Genomic DNA, 21,188 nt, shown 5'->3' with positions numbered 1-21,188 from the left:
ACAACAATTGAAAATAATTTATATCAACATAATTAAATCTTTCTTGTAACAAGCATTTTGATTGGCTTAAACATTTGGATTATCAGCCCTTATTATTTTAACAGAAAAGAGTTCATCAATAAAAACGAATTTCCTCATGTAGAGATTGTGCATACTAGAAAATTAAGTTACAAATAATGGAATATACCTTCATCAAAATCCGCTTCGCAGTTTATATAGTGTACACTCTCCTTTTATTAAGCTCAATAACACAACAAATATATATCTAATCCTTGATTATATTAATAGTTTATGTTAGGTCAGAAAGAAGTTCCTGAAGGTTCATTGTGGAAAGGAAATGCGGAGTACCCGGAGTAAAACTCGCGTGGTCGGACAGTTGCCCCCAACACCTCGAATCTGGGTTTCTTTTGTGAAATATGAGTGAGTTACCTCTGCACCTCCCGACCACCCAAAAAGTCAACACTTTCAATGACTGGTTTATAATCGACAACACTCGAGAATATTAAGATTTTTTTTTAGATTAACAGAAATATATATTTTGATTGGGGGAAAGGCATTTTTGAAAGGAACGAAGCAAGTTACGATAAAACCCAAAACTATATTTGTCATCTTTAAAAAGATTTTTAATGTTTTTTATATAGACTGTAAAGAACAATACACGGGATGAAAAGCTAGTTTGTGTCCGTATACCTGTATTGATACCTAATGGTGACTTGCATAATGCACTAACACGCAAACTCTGCCATATGATCGCTTAAAGCTACAGCAGTCTATCCTATGTCACTGACTTCATGGTTATTTTCTCGTAATGTTTTGTAGGGATATATTAAGATTTTTTACCGTTACATATTAATATAACCACGTTTGAAGGAGATCCGCTGAAAAACTGTTTTCCTTGAATATTATTTTACAGTGATACTGTAAATGTACATATTTTAGCGGTAATCATATTTAAGCAATTTTCGCGCCGGAAGAATTTCGCTAAATTTTGATTGCACTATCGGTAGTTATCTACATTGTTTACTATGGTAAGCATTGTTGGTTTGCTAATTTATCATTGCACCAATCCGTTTTAATTAGCTTTTGCGCTTAACCTTTAACACGCTAAGATAAGTAAATTTACAGTAAAACACAGCAAAGCCTAAACATACATAATATATACATACATACATGGTGACAATGAATCCACTAATGTATCAGTGTAGCATAAAGAGGAGTATTGTTGTTAAGATATTTACACATGGCAGTTGATACAAGCATCATACGACCAGACTATTCGGAAGGGAACGCGTCTTCTGCTTCACTGACAACACCCGATGTGTCGACCTAGGCTAATCATGCCACGTACTCCAAATCGACCTAGATTTTGTTTAAGACGGAAATGCACACACCAGCAAAATACCAGAAAATAGCCACCTTGGAAAAAACGTGTTTCAAACATAAGTTGGTTAAGGAGCAAAATCAAAAGAAACAATGATTCAGTCTGATATCCGTATAAGCTTTCACATGAGGTGAATTGGTTAAGGAGAATACATGTGGACTTGTTCATTGATTCTCCCCTCCCTATAAATCTAGATCATAGCCAGGTCATGTCATCAAAAGGTAGTTGAAAATACTATAACGAACACAGAAATAGATCTTTATACCACAAAAGCAAGGTATAGTTTCAAACCCGCTTCTCTCGAGCCCTTCGTCAATAACCGGCATCAAGGATAACGAGCTCCATCGTCTTGTTTTATTATTAAACGTATTTATTTGTTGACACCAGACAAAATGATTCTGCTTTTTAACCCTGATATACTCAAATCGATCTATGTACCATTAAATTAACCTCAGCCTTTTGATATTTTAAAGTTAACGTATTTCTTATCGTTATTTTGACATTTCAATAACACAGACTTTTGTGATGTCATCTTTATGACGTTCATTAATATCACTTTAATAGATATGTTTATGATTGACTAGGATCATATTACGTATAGAGATCCAGTATTTATAGAAATCATTGCACTTTTGAAGGATGGCTCTTTCTATATACGATGGCTGCGCTTAGGACTTTAAATATCGAAGGTCTCTTACATGAAAAATTATGCAATGCTCTAGACAAAAATGTAGTTTATCAAAATCATTTTGAAATGCCAGTGAAATGTCAACAATTATAAATTTGATAAGAACATACGTATCACCACTGCTTACATAATCACTAGCGATGACAGAAGATTTGAAGATTGTCCAATCAAACTGTTATTTTCAATTGACCGTATTGGTGAATTAAGTGGTTGCCTTGCTGCACCTTTGCAGTATAAATTCCAATTCTAAATGAAAAACATACATATAATAATAAATAATACAACAGAAAATCCTGAAATTGCTATGAGCAATCCATTTAAAATGGGATGTTTTTTCTCTGTCTTTTTGGTCTTATAGAATAATGTTAACAGAAACAGGATTGGTTTCCCGGTTAATACCACATGCAGTTTATTCAGTTTACAAAATACACATTCATATCTATTTAAGTACATTCAACGGAAACCCGCTAATCACAAACGTTTAAAAAAATCCATTTAGCTCCATTTATTTTTAAGATATCGTATTGAATAAAACCTGATATGACATCTCATTAAAATTGCAAATTTAACTGTATCATGCATACCGTTGAATCTTGAAAATAAGTCGGTCTCACAACAAGTTTTACAACATTGTAGATCTAGTTTAAACGATACACTATACAGTTGCTATGCGTCAGTCACTAGAATGATGTAAATGTAAATGTATATACTTTTTATCAGAAATACGTCATACTTGTAGCCAAAAGCACTTTGAAAATAACAGGCACATAAACATAAGTCAGTTACGAAAATAAGTCAATAAATAATTACAAAATATAAATAAGCCGTGGTTATCTTCAAAATTCCACAGCATGTCTTATTCATTGGAAGATATCATAAACATGTATATATATGTTACGTTACTTTGTGTCTTTGTATGCCATAATGATAGTCTGGCTCCCTGTCTCTAAAATAATAAAATTATAGAAAAGACTGAGCTTTATTATGTTGTCCCTAGGCTATGCCTGATCTTAACTTTCAAACGTGGGGGAGATAAGCTAGTATTATAATTTAGCATGGCAATTCTCACAAAAAAAACAAAAAAAAAAACAACACTTGTGGCCAGTCTAACCATTGTATATAGACCACCTATTGTCACTATTTCATCAATTCGCTTTACTCTTAACCATGTAAGTTAAAATAACAAACATTACCTGTGTTGCTGAATGTCTCTCCTTGTTGTTTAAGGTTGAAAGCTTCAAACCTTTGAACGTATTCCAAACCAGAAGGTAGCTAGTGTACCCGCGTGTTGCATCTGTGGGTGGATACAAAATAGGTCGATCTGATGTGATGTTCTTTACGGTTCCACATAGCATGTACTCGGTCGTTAGAGATTGATCTATTTTCTCGTGTCATGATCTGATAGAATTTAAACTATTGTTGCAGCCGCTGAGCGTTACTCACTAGGATGTACCCGTGCAGCGGTACAGAGGTGTTACATAAAATATTTATACAGAAATCGCCAGGGGAAGCAGAATCCAAGTCAGTGTTACATTTGTTTCTCCTGGTTTGTATCCATTGTTTATTTCTAGGGAAATAACGTTCCAAAAATACATCTGTTGATCTAGTAAACAGTAATAGAATATATTTTTTTTCTTTTTTTTTTAATCGTGAAATAACATTGACATTTGTTCATTGATTTTGTTTCCTTTTTTCACAACATCATTAAAAACTTTTAATGCATGTTTAATAAAACATGAATATAAACAAATTGTACGTGACCAGAGGCTGTAGGCCGTCATATGCAAATTTCTTCATCGAATCATAGAACAAATAAGATTAAGTCGAATTCGGAAATTTCAATTTACTTCAAAATAAACAGAAATTCGTACCACGCACATTCATTTTTACTGAACTTTCTTCTGATAATATCAACGAAATGCATAAATGAAGAATTCATTCTTAAAAAATGATATATAATCTTTTACTGTAAAAGTGGAAATTTACGCGAGGGGGAAATTTACGCTAATCACGCCGAGTCCTTTTGATTGCGAAGCTGCGTATCATTTTTATATCAATTTGCGTAATCACGAGCTACAAACCCAAATGGATCGATCGTAAAAATTACCACCACGTGTAAAGTTGATATATCTTAGTCGCAAAATAACCCCCCCCCCCCCCCCCCGCCCCCTCCCGATAATAATCACATTTACTGTAATCTAAGTTAAACACCAAAGTACGGTGAATTAGATTTCTCATTGTTTGGTGTTGACCACGTAACCATAGATTGGCATTATCAATTAATTTTGAGTGGTTGCCATGAAATTTTACAGCATCACTACTTGAATAATTTACCAGGACTGGCAATAAACGTTGATCAAAATCACGCAAAATATCGAGCTTAAAAGACATGCCTAGTTTTCCATCTAAATCTATAATGAACAAAGAACTATGTATTTCATATAGTATATACTCATGATAAATAAGCTGATAATGTGAATGCGACAATATGAATATTCCGCGAAAACATGAATGAGTTTCTACTAGAGATATAACAGATGGAAAGGGACTGTTTTTTTGTCTGACATCAAAAGGAAGCGATTTATCGGGGCATTAACTGATCAAAATTGATTCTGTGACGTCACAAAGCTATCGGAAGTACGCTATGAATCAAAGTAGTGTATTATTTATGGTAAGCTGCTTCTACATGAAATGACGATTTCTTATGTTGTTGTTCTCATTCCTCTTCTGTAACACGTGTTATACGCCTGGAAGGTACATACATTCGCTCAAAATACATTTCTCAAATATATTTCTACCGATATATATTCCCATTTTTGTGACAGACGTTACACATGCATAGGAATTCTCAATTAAAAACAAGACAGAACAAAAACAAGTGCAAATAGACGTAATTATGCGCAAGTATTGTTTTAAAGAATGAGGTTTTGGAAAATTAACGAACAAATAAAAAATTAAAGCAATGTGTAAAAAATCAGTACAATGTACAGGTAAAAACAAATTAAGGACCTCTTACATACGTTTATGAAAGAAAAAAATACAGGAAAAAGAAAATGTATGCCCTACGAGTTGCTTATGTTTCGTCGAATTACAAAATGTATTAAAAATAAATCACATTCACATGAACATCGTAACTAGACACGGAGTGTCTTAAAACAAGGAGACATATTCTAAAAATAGACATAAAATAAGCGGTCAAACAACTCAAGGAGAGGGATACACTTCATAAAAAATCCACCACCCTTTAAGTCAATACAGGTGTGGTTGTGATATATTGCCAGGTTAATGTACTGTTACACCACTACTCGCCGACTTTACTATTTTATGACCGTGAACACACGACATATTTCTTGGTTGAGTAAAGACACACACTTACAAAAATTTACGTAAAAGTTTTGAAAGTTTTTGTTATATATATTTATTATAGGTCAATATAAGTCAGGATTTAAACAGACACAGTGTTAATGTAATGCTATTTCTATGATTTAGGTACGTAACAATCACTAATTAAATACCTTTATCAATAAATATTCAGAGGCTTTGAGAGTCCCATCCATTAGAAATATCCAGTGTTAAGGTAATGAGGCTACCTTGTAGTAATACCTTCTATCAGCATTAAAGTTGTGGGGTATCCCTATAATAATACCTTTTATCTAGTATTAAAGTTGTGAGGGTACCCCTATAATAACAACTTCTATCAAGTATTAAAGTTGTGGGGGTACCCCTATAATAACAACTTCTATCAAGTATTAAAGTTGTGGGGGTACCCCTATAATAACACCTTCTATCTAGTATTAAGGTTGTGGGGGTACCCCTATAATAACACCTTCTATCTAGTATTAAAGTTGTGGGGGTACCCCCATAATAATACCTTCTATCCAGTATTAAAGTTGTGGGGTTCCCCCATAATAATACCTTCTATCCAGTATATAGGTTGTGGGGGTACCCCCATAATAATACCTTCTATCCAGTATTAAAGTTGTGGGGTTCCCCCATAATAATACCTTCTATCCAGTATATAGGTTGTGGGGGTACCCCAATAATAATACCTTCTATCTAGTATTAAAGTTGTGGGGGTACCCCTATAATAATATCTTCTATCTAGTTTTAAAGTTGTGGGGGTACCCCTATAATAATGCCTTCTGTCCAGTATTAAATCTGTGGGGGTACCCCTATAATAATACCTTCTAACCAGTATTAAAGTTGTGGTGGTACCCCTATAATAATGCCTTCTGTCCAGTATTAAAGTTGTGGGGGTACCCCTATAATAATACCTTCTATCCAGTATTAAAGTTGTGGGGGTACCCCCATAATAATACCTTCTATCCAGTATTAAATCTGTGGGGGTACCCCTATAATAATACCTTCTATCCAGTATTAAAGTTGTGGGGGTACCCCTATAATAATACCTTCTATCCAGTACTAAAGTTGTGGGGGTACCCCTATAATAATACCTTCTATCTAGTATTAAGGTTGTGGGGGTACCCCTATAATAATACCTTCTATCCAGTATAGTGTAAGACCCATCACAAACGTGAGACCAATCAGGTACAATGGTACGTACAGTTTTGTTTCTGTAAGTGATAATCTTATTTTACAGTGATGTATCCATGGTAAACTCAGTCAAAATAATATACCATCAGCTATTGGAAATACTTAAAATGATGATGCCAACACATTCAAACAAAAGTTGTGTAACAGCTACTACGGAGAACTTTATCTTCGACCAAGAATCTGATAATTATAACAAAGACTATATATACCGTCTTTACTTTCATTGTTTTGATCAGCGTAAATGAACATACTTTCTGAGAAATTATTTTTAAAGTCTCGGTAGCATCATTTGTTTGGCGCATGGGTGGTGGCGATTGACATCAAAAGAGTTAATTTCAGTTTTACAATCCACGTTTTTCAAATAAATTCAGTTTCTCTCAACTCTGATACAACGTTATGAGCAATAACATCCCGCTACCGACTTACACATACTCCTTTATAACACAACCTCGCATTTCATCTTTTTATTACCATCATAAATACTGTGTATAGGATATATTTTCTTTTCCAACAACAAAAACGTAGAAGCTGGTGAATTTCTTTATATTTATTTCAGCTGTGGTATATATATATATCCTTATTATTTCTCTCCTTTAATGAAATGATAAGGCAATAAAAAATTTCATATAGCCGCAACAGAGATTTAATAGCCAATTAAGAGAAAAAGTGTCTATGGTAAAGTTATGACCTGGTGTCATTTTTTATATACCGGATATATCTACATATCTTGTTTGGTATTTGTAAACCAACCTATGTCTAAGTTGTTTACAAAGTTTCCTATGTAAATATAACATGATGAATCAGGCTGGACCTGTATACTACGTACCTGATAAAATATTGCCTTGTCTGTCCGGACTGTTAAAATATGATAAATGTCTGGTAACCGAAATAAAACATATTGCATTCAATGTATTTCAAACCCAAGGAGAGGAAAAATATGCATAAAATTATAATCATTAAGACTACTGAATATCATTGTTATCGATTTTCTTTTCAATGATTGGGAGTCATATAATATACATATGTATGTATATAGGTTTTATTAAAGCATTGATTTATCAATCATATACATTATCCTTCACCTTCAGCTAAAGCATCAACAGAGATTTCAGATGTAGGAACAAAATTAAACGTGATAAACCGAGGGCAAAATATGATCACGATATAGATTTGATTGGAGACCAAGTACAGGGAGAATTAGACCATATGTTCAGACAGAGTAAGCGTCTTCTGCTTCACCGACAACACACGACATACAAATCTAGGTCAAACTTAAATAAGTCAGATTCTCAAACTGAGAACTAGGGTAGTGATAACAGAACCACTAGGCATATCAAAAAGCATCAAGCACGTCTGAATTCATATTGCGCACACAAAAGGATATATCCGTATGATATCATGATGTAGACCTCAAACCCTTCTACGTCAATCTGTATCTCCATGTTGTTAGTCAGGAGTCGTCTTTTGTCAGCGAAATAAAGAAAATGGGAACATCTCATTAAATATCGAATCAGGAGGGGTGGGGGTCGGGGTGAGTAAGGAGGTTACTATCTGAAAATAGAAAGTTAATAATTGAAAACTGAAATCGTCACACTTATCAAATCAGCTTTATTGTAATCTCTGCCAGCGAGGTTACGTTGTGCGCAGCATACACAAAATATTAAGGACCAGGTTAGTCTTTGCTACTTCAGTCTTGTGTGAAAACAGTAATACAAATTTGACATATCCCATGTGTTTTGTACTGGAAGAGATATTATATAGCCGAGAGCAGACTTTTTTGCATACATTTCCTCTTCGGACATACATTAGACATATTTACCTAACAAGACAAAGGATATACCTACATGTATATACCTGAATATCTCTTTACAGTTATTGACATACTGGTTTCGTGCCAGAGGTGTCTGTATTTATAAGTCTAAGAATTTATTTATTTACCACAGGGCGACACATCTGGTTGTCGTACCAATAACGACATGTTTGTAGATTGTAGTGTTCATTTGCTTATATATATCACAAAGCTTGACAAAATGAGATTATCTCAATACGATTTCGCCAGTTTTAGGATTTATACTGTATTGTTGAGTTTTGGAATTTCATTAGATTATCAATTACATTAATTGATTAATTGATTTAATTAATTGATTGATTTAATTAATTAATTGATTTAATGAATTACTTAAATTAATTAATTGGTTTATTGATTTATCATTGTTTATTCATTTATTTAATTCAGTTTATTCATCTGTTGTAAGTTCACAATGACATCTTTACATGAAATCAGACTTTATACGAAGGGGCACAACTCTTACAGATCAAGTCGATATTGCAATGTAAATGAATTTTTGAAACCTATTTGTCAATAAGCATGACGTATGAACGAAGAATTCAATTGCGTTTTATGTATCATCGTGCCGACAGCTACGCTAGTTAACATGTATATTTCCGATTGTTTGCACAAAGGTAGTTCCTCGAACACAAAATGAAAGTGAAACTAAGATTTCCGATGGGTTTTACATATGTTGGCCTACTTTCTTTTAATCAGTGACTTGTAAGCTGTATATGGATCTTGATGGAAATTTTGATTGTTTTGTTAACTTTAGAAATCTGTATTATATGCGTATTAGTCGCAGTGTGTCTATGCTGTAAGATGGGAAGAAGAAAAAGAAAGGTATCGTATTCATTCTAATAGAATCTTAAACTAATCTAATATGGTTATGTACATGTAGGTGATTTCTATGTGTCTTATTTACGTTTGATTTATGTAACAATTGAATTGTTGTTTTTCATTTTTAGATACAAGACGTGGAGACAGGTTCAAGTGAAAATGAACCATTGGTAAGAGACGTGTGGTAGATGGCTGTAAATGTTATACAATTTACATATATTATGTTAGATTATATATAGGTTAATCCGTATTAATAGTACTCTATAAACGTTTCCCCCTAATTACAATGGCAGTTTAAGTTATCCAATCATCACGAAGTTCATTAACAAATGTGTAAAAGCAATGTTTGAAAGCTCGAAAACGAAAGTAGAAACATAGTCGAAAACGAAAGTAGGAAAATATCTTAAAATGAAAGAAGAATGAGACTTTTAACACAATAAATGAATATGTGAGATATCATTATGAATCTAACAAATAATATTTACGAATATAAAGAAGGTAATATTTTGTATAATATTAATATCCAATACGTACAATATACCTAGCATGTAAACATTTTTAACAGTCTAATAATACAGAATATATTAGATCAAACTTTATCATCACAATTTTTCTCTTACAGGCCAAGAAACGAAAAACGTCACAGTCGGAGGTAATGCCGCTTTATTATCGGCTAATGCCCTAAATTTTTAATTACCAAGCACTGTTATTAGTTAATTACTATCATATTCAACAATCTGGTTGCATATAGATTTTTGTGTCATTTTTGAAGATAGATTGAAATAATCAGTGAAATACTTCACTAGTACTTCCATACTATTTAAAAATATACAGCATGCAATACTTGTGTAGTACAAAACGAAAGTAAGAATATACCTAAAAACGAAAGTAGAAAATGATGTATTCGATTAACTGATATCCAAGAGAATGTCATATAAACATATATGTATAACTTCACATTGTTTCAGTTTATCGCGTTATTTTATAGAATTTTACGTTTCAATATTATAACATTTTTGTTTCAGGTCATAAAATGGGACGCGGTAACTTATTCGCTCGAGCCAAAGGTAAGGCTATTTCATTATGTGTCGGAAAACCATAATATTTTATCAGTGTTATCAATAGCCTCTTTTTACATTCAATTGAGATTGCTGGGAAGAAAGTCATACTTAAGTCCCCAAGGTTTACCGTTACCCTGCTGGTGGACTTTACATCCCCAAGGTTTACCGTTACCCTCCTGGTGGACTTTACGTACCCAAGGTTTACCGTTACTCTTCTGGTGGACTTACATCCCCAAGGTTTACCGTTACCCTCCTGGTGGACTTTACATCCCCAAGGTTTACCGTTACCCTCCTGGTGGACTTTACATCCCCAAGGTTTACCGTTACCATGTTGGTGGACTTTACATCACTAAGGTTTACCGTTACACTGCTGGTGGAATTTAAGTCCCCAAGGTTTACCGTTACCCTCCTGGCGGACTTTACATCCCTAAGGTTTACCGTTACCCTCCTTGTGGACTTACATCCCCAAGGTTTACCGTTACCATGTTGGTGGACTTTACGTCCCTAAGGTTTACCGTTACACTGCTGGTGGAATTTAAGTCCCCAAGGTTTACCGTTACCCTCCTGGTGGACTTACATCCCCAAGGTTTACCGTTACCCTCCTGGTGGACTTACATCCCCAAGGTTTACCGTTACTCTGCTGGTGGACTTACATCCCTAAGGTTTACCGTTACTCTGCTGGTGGAATTTACGTCCCCAAGCTTTACCGTTACCATGTTGGTGGACTTTACGTCCCCAAGGTTTACCGTTACTCTGTTGGTGGACTTTACATCCCCAAGGTTTACCGTTACCCTGTTGGTGGACTTTACGTCACAAAGGTTTACCGTTACCCTCCTGATGGACTTTACATCCCCGAGGTTTAAAGTTACCCTGCTGGTGGAAGAAATATGATCAACTCCAAAATTGAATTTTCCTTTCGTTCAATAAACTCTGTGAATATGACATAAATAAATGTTAATTGTGTCATTTTATATTATTTTAGGGAATCCCAAACGTTGGTGCATCATGTTTCATGAATTCAATGCTACAGGTAAGTTGTTACCAGACTGTTTATTGTGCATCAATTGAATAGAACTGTTCTGATAATAGTTAGAAAACCAAAACAACCTACAAATGCAGTTTCAAAATGTTTTTTGATAAGGATGTTCTTTACTGTGGTACCAAATATAAATCAAATCTACAAATCTGACTTACATGACACATGGACATTTACATATTTTCAACTGATAAGTTTTATTTTTTTTATTCGTTGTAGTGCCTGTCATGGAGTCCGTGCTTTATCAACCAACTGCGACATCAGATAGCGAATGTGGTACATGTGTAATAGAAATATCATATGCTTCGAAAATTTGACATCTTTCCTTGTACACACTGTTGGAATTACTTCTTTGTCTCATATTAACACTTTAACTTTTTCGTATTCTGCAGACATACATTTGCAAGGTTCCAGTGCTAATCGGAAAATTACTGTTTCTATTATTTGTTTGACAAATATATATATATATATATATTCATAAATGAACTGAAAGTGAAATAAGGATTTCGGAATATTTGGCATTATTCAAATGAAGTGTTGTAAGAGCTTGCGTCATATTCTCTAGTTTTTAATTTATTAATGTTTTGGTGGTTTCATAGACATTTTCAAAAAAATTGATATTAGAGAGAACGGGTTGTAAAGTTATACAAGCATACCATCTATTCCGTAATACTCTTTTCCATTGATAAATTGTAGCACCCCTCTTTTTACTTATTACCTACAGAAATCTGGAAAATACCAGGGCAAACTGGCCACGACATTTCTGAAATTATTACAACTGAATCGCACAAAATATGATGTTAGGGTTGGACCAAAGAAGAAAAAGGACGCTGAGTATAGGGCACAGAAGAAACAGAAAGATATCGTGAAGAAGTTTTGCAAGGAAATGGCAAAAAAGTAAGTTTGTGTACATTCATATATGAACTCATGAATTGCAGTGAAAATAAAAAAAAAAAAATAAAAAAAAAAAAATAAATAAAAAAAAAATTCTTACTTATGGTGGGTTCGAAGAAAGTAACAATTAACAAATTATGTCATTTTTTTATCGTTATCATTATTCTTTTTTTTTTTTTATAATATTGATGTGATTTAATCTATTCTAGAAAAGACAATTTTGATGGTCGCACACAGCAAGACAGCTTTGAATGTTTCAACACCATAATAAGCGGTTTGGAAGAGGAAGCTCTTGAAAACTACCCGGTAACAATATTTTACATATTGTAGCAAAGCAAAACATATTTTCAAATATGCATTTTATTGTTTCATATAAACGTGTTAACGTTCATACCGCGTTGACTCACAAATACACTTAAATGTTTTTTTATTTTTTATTTTTGTAATGTATTCAAAGAAAATATCTTTATTTCAGTTCCGACCTAACAACGAATCCCCTACCTGTAAGTACCGGAGTAGCTGTGACACGAACCTGCGTCCCAACAAACTCAAAACTTTAAACGAGACAATCATAATTGTAACAAAAGATTTTGTGATGTATTAGTATGATTTATTAACAGCTTCCACCATCCATGCTTAATTCTAGAAACTTTATCTATCTACTTCATTCTGTAAATAATAAAAGAGTGGAAAGAGAGTCCCTTCTCCTACAGCTACAGGTTGATATCGTTTTGATGTTCCCAATTTGTCCATTTGTATAAACAATGTAGTAATTGTTTGTTTTTTAGTTAATGAACACATCATGCGTACCTGTGACGTCACAAGATTGTTTGGTGGCATGTTCATTACATCCTATTGCTACAAGGAATGTGGACATGTAAGTTGTTGTTTGCATTAATGTTGTGCTTACAATTTGGACATTGGTTGAAGATGCAATCAAGCACCATCTTGTATTATACAACATTTTTTTAAATTTCAAAAGCCACACCCCCACTGTCAGGTGTGTGATCAAACATATTACAAAGAAGTGATGTGTTTATTGTCATTTACCACGGTGCTATTATCTTTGAAGGAATTTGACCTGTAATAATTATTTATATAGTTCAAAAGAGGCATTTTTAAAACTATGATTTTGAGTGATATATGCTATTCATCTATCCATAGCTTTCTACTTTGAATTGAAACGGATACAAGATTTTTTAGCTTCATTTCATTCGCAATATGCTTAAATATTTATCAATGTATGAATTTTTCCATTTAGTATTTCAAATATTTAGATATACAGGTTATTTTGACAAAGATTTACATATTTGTTAAAGCATCTATACGGTATTTTTCTAATTAGGTTGAGTCTGTAATTCAGCGATTCACAAGTCTCAGTCTACCACCTGTCGCGAAGAAAAAGGTAATTCTTTTTATATTTCTTAAATTTATAAAACGTGTTTTCACACCTTTATTTTCAATAGAACATTTCATGTCTTTATGTATTAAAATATCTATATATTCACATTATGTATCCTGTTTTCAAAGAAAACTAAACTGGAATCAATTTCTCCATCAGTCTATCCGTTGTGCCACTTTTTATTATTTTCTTAGACTACAAATGCATGACAAAACATTATGAAAACTATACTAAAATCCTGTTATTGATGACCAAGTGATGATTATCTTTGGATACTGGTTGATTTGTAGGTTACGATAGAGAAAACAGACCCAACACTGACTACAAAGGTAATGGTTAATGGTTACGATTATTATTCAAAATAAAAATATATCATGTTACAATTCAGAAAAAATACTCTCAAGACGATATGAACATAATAAAACAATGTTATTTTGAAGGGTTCGATATTTCGCTATTTAGAAAGTAAAATTAAAGGAGGAAATTATTGTTCATATTTCCGTGAAATATTAAGAAAATTGGAATATTGGAAAAATACAGTATCTTAATCTTCTTTTGCGATATAATGGCCATGGTCATGGAGGATATAATCCGGTATTTAGAATAATATTTCGTTTGTTTTGCAGCAAAGAAGTCCTCACAAAACGTCTCCGTTATCTGTCAAACCTAAGGTACATTTTTATGTTATACATTTCAAAGCGAAACATGGATTTTTTTAAATGTCTTTCTCAAATAGAAGGAGTTTCGAAAATATATAATGCATAGATATAGCTATGGGTCCGATTATATGAACATATATTTCCAATTCATACAGAAAGAACAACCTTCAAAAAGAAATTTGGAGATGAAGAATTTTTCCGAGTCTGAAGATGACACAACCACTCCAGGGGTTTCCTTACGGCGATCAACCCGTTCTGACAATGAAAAAACTCCTCTTATAAAAACTAATAATGCGTACGGTTCAATACCAACCCCGCCGAAAAACCAAACAGAAAATGAGGCAAACCGGGATCTGACGCCAATTTCTTCAAAGACCGACTCTGCGTCAACCTCCAAATCGGAAAAGAATACCGCTGTGTATTCCTGTCACGAATCAGTACCACAGCTCCATCTCACACGGGCATGTTTGAGAAGTTCAAACGGAAATACGAAGGATGTCCCCAAGGATGACGTCACAGAATCGTACCAATCAGCAAAAGACAAGGACGACCAGAAATCTCTTTCTGAACAGTTCCCAGATGACGCTAGAAGACTTTTTAGCATGCGTCTTGGAAGGAATAAGAGAAAACCAAAGAAAAGATCTGGCCTAGAGCTCGGTCTTGACAAATGGTCAGAATTTGAAAAGATGATGGCTGTTGATCTCCCTTGTCGAACATGTGGTAATGAAAAATGTACTTGATATTAATAGATTTGATAGATGTTTTTGTGATAGTTTGGTTGTAAGAATGACATGATGTAGATATCTTGATACGAATAATCGTATACAAAAATAAAATAAAAAATAAATGAAATTATTTAATACATTATAGGGTTAATTCTCGCCTGCTATCAATTTCATTTGTTTGTGTATAATTCGACTTTCCCAACTCGCCTTTCTAGTGTCCAAACTATTACTGATTAGTCCTGGAACGACGAAACATTTCTATAATGCAATTTTATATTCCTCTTTCAGCATACACTATATCTGTCACTAAATCATATTGCAAAGTGTTATCTACTTATTTGTCGTTCTACAATTCTCTAACGTATGTTTTAATCCTTTTGAATACAGATAGTCCTCCTGGCGGTGTGCTATACAGACACACAAAACTCATGTCTCTACCTAATGTCCTAGTTCTTCATATCAACCGATTTGAACAGGTAAAACTACAATTAATCAAACAAGTACACTATATAAACTATAATTTACTTTAAAGATTAATTTCATGCAATGATAAGTCTATATCGATCCTATAACAAGACACTTTTTTATATTTTCATAACATAACATTCTGATGCGATATCAATATAAGCATCAAGTGTCAATGTTCTGTTATTTTCAATTTGTTACATCATTCCTTCGTTTGAATAAAGTTTAGGTCATCAAAATTAAACTTACTGAAAATATGTATTTTTCCCCAAGTAGTAAAAAGTGTACTATATACATCAATACGGCAGTTTTACTCTCAAGATAAACCATTGTTCTTCGAGTATTAAGTCTAAATTTATTAATTTGATCATACGGTATTGTTATAGGAAACGCTTGTTCCTGTACGTTTCGGCGTTATTTCATGACTTGTAGGCACCAACACTCATATAAACTTGTTTTCAAACAATTTTGTACAACGAAATTATCTATGTATCTTGAAACCACAAAAAAATGTTATACAATATGGAAGTTTCCCAAGAAAAATCTCAAACAGATGTTAATTGAATAATATTCCGAACATAAAAGCACATGGGTTAATCCATCATTTTTCGTGGCATTCATATGCGTCGTCAATCCATTATTTGTCATTATTGCCCTTAATTGAATATCATTGAGTGGAGCTCTTTTGAAAGATGCATGTTTGATCAGGAAAACATACATTCTTAAGTCATAATCTGGAAAATCGACCAACCACAACCGTTTTTTATCCAGTAGACTTCACTTAGCAAGCCAAATTTACTAACACCCATCAATAATAAGAGCAATATACTATTTTCGTTTATATTTTGATATTTCTAATGTTTTGGATTTTGATTTTTTTTACAGAAAGGAAGGAGTTTATTCAAGGTTGAAGACTTCATATCCTACCCAAAGGCGTTGGATATGACAAGCTACTGCTCCAAAACGTTGGAGGTAATCACTTAGTCCTCCGACATTTCAGCTCGGAATTGAATACATAATTGTCAAGATTAATTCCATCAACCTTTTTGATATGATCAGTTTGTCATTGATATAACTTAATGTATATAATATAGTTTGATATGTTTTATTCATGTTATTGACCTTCTGCAGAACCTTGAATCGGACCAAGATAACGTGACGCAAGGGCAGAAGAAATATTCCTTATTTAGCGTGGTGAACCATAACGGGACGATGAAGGGCGGACATTACTATGCCTATATAAAAACAAACCGGCGGGATGTAACTGTCATACAGAATCTACTACGGAACTCATGGAAGGACCCCGAAGACGTAGCGTCTTGTATACGATCAAAGTTAGAAGAAATATGGCAGGAGGGAAGGGTAAACGGTACTCCAACGAAGCGGAGGATACATGAAGATCTTGTCAATGAAACGAAAACAGGTCTTAGCGAAGAAGATCCCCAAGGAATTCAGGATGTTTCGAAAGAACAAGGACGTGGCGTACAAGGTTATGGTGTCTCGAAAGGATCATTTGACCAACAAGCTCCCGGTCGCCCGAAAGGACATGATCCACAGAGTAATTGTGGTCGGAACGAATCATTTGACCAACAGACTTCTGATGTCATGAAAGGACCAATTGACCAACGGGATTCTCATGATCTGAAAAGACCAGAAAATAAGAAGACAGATATTGCTTATAAAGGCAACAAACAAGACAAATATCCCGAAGTTCCGCCAACTGGTAGTATCCATCATAAAGATAAAACGTTTCTTCAAGGAAATCAGGAGGGCTGTTTTATCGAACCACAAGAAAACAAGGTGCCGTGCCGCAAGAAACGAAAGAAGGATGTCCAAGAGAACACTGACACTAGACAAGACGAAGAGCAGCTAGATAATGCTGATGAAGAAGGAGGCAAAGGTATATACCGCAAAGACAACATGCAGGATACTGGTGGAAACAAAGGTCACCAGGATACAGTTTCAGAAGAAAGCAAAACTGGTACTGGCCGCAAGAAAGGATACAAGGGTACCGTTTCTGATGAAGATAAGATTACTCCAGATGAGAAAGACACTGACATTGCAACTGACGGTGATGGGGACGATCCCGATCGACTTGAATGTAGTAAGGAAAGTGTAAGTTTCCTACACATGGATGAATCTGATAGAACAAAAGGACATGGGACAAAGTGGGATCAGAAAGGTAGTGAAGTGCAGAAAGATGAAGTAGAATCTGATAAGAAGATCAGAGAGGAGGACACTTCTGACGAAGGAAAGAAAAAAGGTGATATCCGGAAAAAAGACGATCTGGAGGATATTGAATTAAAAGGAGAGGCTGGCAATTTAGTCGAGAGTGGAGAGGAGAATAATGTTCAGAAAAGAAGAAAGAACAGATCTGGCGAGAAAAGCAAGGATATGAATTCCCATCAAGACGTCATAATGGATGAAAAACGAGATGATGACTTCTCGCATAAAGATATGGTCCTTGGAGATGAAGAAAATACATCCTCAGATGATTCTGAAAGACGTAAAAAAGAAACTCAGGATTTGTGGTATTACGTCAGTGATTCACTTGTACACATAGAGAAGGAAGATAAGGTGTTGTCGAGCGAGGCAGCTTATATACTTATGTACGAGAGAATCTGATCAGCATCATGTCATACAATCCAAATATACAATGATTTGTTCATGTAAGAAATCCAAGACGACTTTTAAAATCATAACTTGAAATGTTGTAGATATTTCGTTTTCAGTCGCACTCATATGGAACATTTGTGACTAGAATTTCTTAACATTTTTCTTGAGATTAATATTAAATTGAATCAGATATCAATACTTCAGTGCTATTCAAACGATAGAGATTACCGACATATCAATAAAATGGTAATTTTAATTCAATATCAATAATCGAAGGACGATATAGGAACAAAAAATAACAATTAGTATTGAGACTATTGGGAAAAGTACAAAGAGAACACGACAATGTGTTCCTGGGCGGTAAACGTCTTCCACTTCATCAACGACAACCGCCATTAAAACTTAATCTTGATAAAATCTCGGTGAAATCACATCCTAAGCGAGACTTAGGGCGGTGACAACGAAACCACCGGGCATATCCATCAGACATGTCTGACGTCATATCGTATAAGGATATAGAATATATTTCCAAATCTTTCTAATGTCCATCATCATCCTGCGTCTCTCGGAACCATGTGTTGTTAACTTCTCAATCAGTAGTTAATATATGTCCTGGAAATCTTGAAAATGGTAACATGAAAACCAAATCAACTGGCACATGTGAGCACTGTAGGAAGCAGGATAGTGATGTTAATAAATTAAATTCGTGCAGCATAACTGTAAATATTGTGCTCATATTATCGAATACGATTCACTTTCTAGTTGATAGGCGTTGTGCATTTATCATATTTTGTTGTGATAAAACAAATGGTAAAAGTAAAATGGAGATGGGAAATAATACTTTATTGATAGGCATTTGACGGATATGAAAGTTTATCAGCTGATTCACAGGTAAATCACGTCCTTCAACAGTCAGGCATAATCCTGGTACATGTGTGATGATAGAAAGGAGGTCGATTCCCGGCATCAGGGATACAGCGTAACTTGTAACGGATCCTTATAAAGAGTAGAAAAAATGTGTACATGTAATTTTTTCTTTTTAAATTGTGATAACCTTTGGTAAATAGCAGTCGGTAAATAATTGTACTCGAAATGCAAGTCAATGAAAACCGAATTATCAATAATATAAACATATTTTAGTTCAGTTACTGCTACTTGAACAAAACGTGCCGACCATTCAATGGGAGATAACTCGGATCGGATTACTCTAGAATACGTTGATATAACTCATTTCGGAATTGCTGTAAAATAAATAAGTTTACATTTTTAATATCAGTGCCTTTTTGTTTTTCTGGTTCTTTTGAAGACTTAGAAAGTGTGGGATTTAGCTTACATCTACATGTAGCAAAAACTTTTACAACTTCATAACTTGCCTTCATTTCTAGTCTTTGTTAAGTGCTTGTTGCCATTTCTACAGATTTACCATATTGCTTTGATTTTTGGCCGCAGTAGCCGAGTGGTTAAGGTATCCCGACACTTTAACACTAGCCCTCCACCTCTGGGTTGCGAGTTTGAAACCCACGTGTGGCAGTTGTCAGATACTGACTGTAGGCGAGTGGTATTTTTCTCCGAGTACTCCGGCTTTCCTCCACCTCGAAAACCTGGCACGTCCTTAAATGACACTGGCTGTTCATAGGACGTTAAACAAAAACAAACAAAGCATAAAATGTTGTACATGTCATATTAAAGGGACTAAATACTTCAGATTTCAACCTCAGGAATTGTAGAATTTGGCCTATGAATAATAAGATATATCAATAATTAAGCGATACACCCGCATACACCGTCAACTTTGTTGTTTTTATACTAATTTTCGTGGTCGGAACATTGTTTATCTTGAGTGTTGCTTGTAAACATGAGCACGCGGTAAGCCGAATAGGTCACATGGTCCGTCGCAGTGTTTAGTCTGTGTGAATAAGCATTATATTGATAGTATGCATAGAAAATGAATATCAAATTGATGATTCAGAAGTGTGAGTTTGTATCCTCATATACAAATGTACCTACATATGTACTTACTGTCGTGATTTTTTCACTACGGCACTTTGTCGGCAGAACAGAGCACAACCGAAACGTGAAGAGTACGTGGACAAACATGTATAATTGGGCTTGTTTAAGGTTTCTTGCGTGCGTCTAAAGGAGTAAGATAACATTTCCTGTATTAAATTTATTTACAAATAACTTCACGTCAATTAAGTACTAACATAGAAAATATTAATTCCTATTTTCTAACACATTATCAGGGCTCACTAACAAAATGGTAACCAATTGCAGTGACCGCCTATAATTTAAGACACAAAGTTGTGCCTAAATAATCAATTAATTGATTAATTAATTTATTGATTATTTAATTTCTTTATTCATTTACTTATCATATCTATTTATTAACATATTTTTTTGTTTATTTTTTTTTATCTTTTTGAATGCAAATTCATTTCATTTCTCATTTCAGAATATTTTATTGAAGATGTTAATTCAAAGGGAATTGGGCAACAGGCAATGCCTATATTAGCCCTCTCCCGATAATTACATTGATAACAGTACAATTCATAAAATCCACAACTAGAAAATATATGTAGTAAAGCAAAGATAATAATGATTAAACAGACAATTTCGGAGAGTCTCGCAAGTTGAATATAAATAAATCATGAAGCGTATGTTAGACATGTCAAAATGCCTCTTAGATTAATAATTTTTCACATCTTAATTAATAAATCTAAAATCAACTCAATTAATTATAATTAGTTATTAATATCTTATATAAAGCGTTTGGTATCTCTAATGTATTCCTGTACGATCTTCAATAACATATCATTTGAATTAAAAACATGACTATTATATCCATAGAGGAAAGTTTCGATAGAAAGAGGAATGTTAACATCTAATACAGCAATGGAGTTACTTAGGCGAATTCTTTGATTAGTATAGAGAGGACAATAAAGAAAATAGTGATAGGAATCTTCAATCGGAAAACCACACCGGCAGGCAGGACTATCACATAAGTGAGAATAAAATAAATCAGAGTTTAGATTACTAGCG

At 34.0% G+C, this 21,188-nt stretch overlaps 1 protein-coding gene across 2 annotated transcripts; it reads left to right on the top strand.

The window, feature by feature from the left end:
- Window positions 1-9,149: 9,149 nt before the first annotated feature.
- LOC117327217 (ubiquitin carboxyl-terminal hydrolase 16-like) lies at window positions 9,150-19,421 on the top strand. 2 transcript variants are annotated; one of them, XM_033884087.1, is made up of 17 exons: window positions 9,150-9,294; window positions 9,420-9,461; window positions 9,914-9,943; window positions 10,317-10,358; window positions 11,335-11,382; window positions 11,608-11,664; window positions 12,113-12,285; window positions 12,492-12,588; window positions 12,758-12,785; window positions 13,071-13,159; window positions 13,628-13,687; window positions 13,975-14,013; window positions 14,311-14,355; window positions 14,499-15,063; window positions 15,456-15,544; window positions 16,419-16,505; window positions 16,665-19,421. In XM_033884087.1, exons 1-17 carry the CDS (start codon window positions 9,196-9,198, stop codon window positions 18,156-18,158), a joined length of 3,084 nt encoding a protein of 1,027 aa, XP_033739978.1. In that variant the 5' UTR covers window positions 9,150-9,195; the 3' UTR covers window positions 18,159-19,421. The 2 variants fall into 2 exon arrangements, with proteins under 2 accessions (XP_033739978.1, XP_033739977.1); XM_033884086.1 differs by having other exon boundaries at window positions 14,499-15,075.
- Window positions 19,422-21,188: the final 1,767 nt, after the last annotated feature.

Source organism: Pecten maximus, chromosome 5, assembly GCF_902652985.1.
Source record: "Pecten maximus chromosome 5, xPecMax1.1, whole genome shotgun sequence".
NCBI classification, from domain to species: domain Eukaryota; kingdom Metazoa; phylum Mollusca; class Bivalvia; order Pectinida; family Pectinidae; genus Pecten; species Pecten maximus.
The sequence above is the reverse complement of the archived record's forward strand: the minus strand, read 5'-3'. Positions and strand labels throughout refer to the sequence as shown.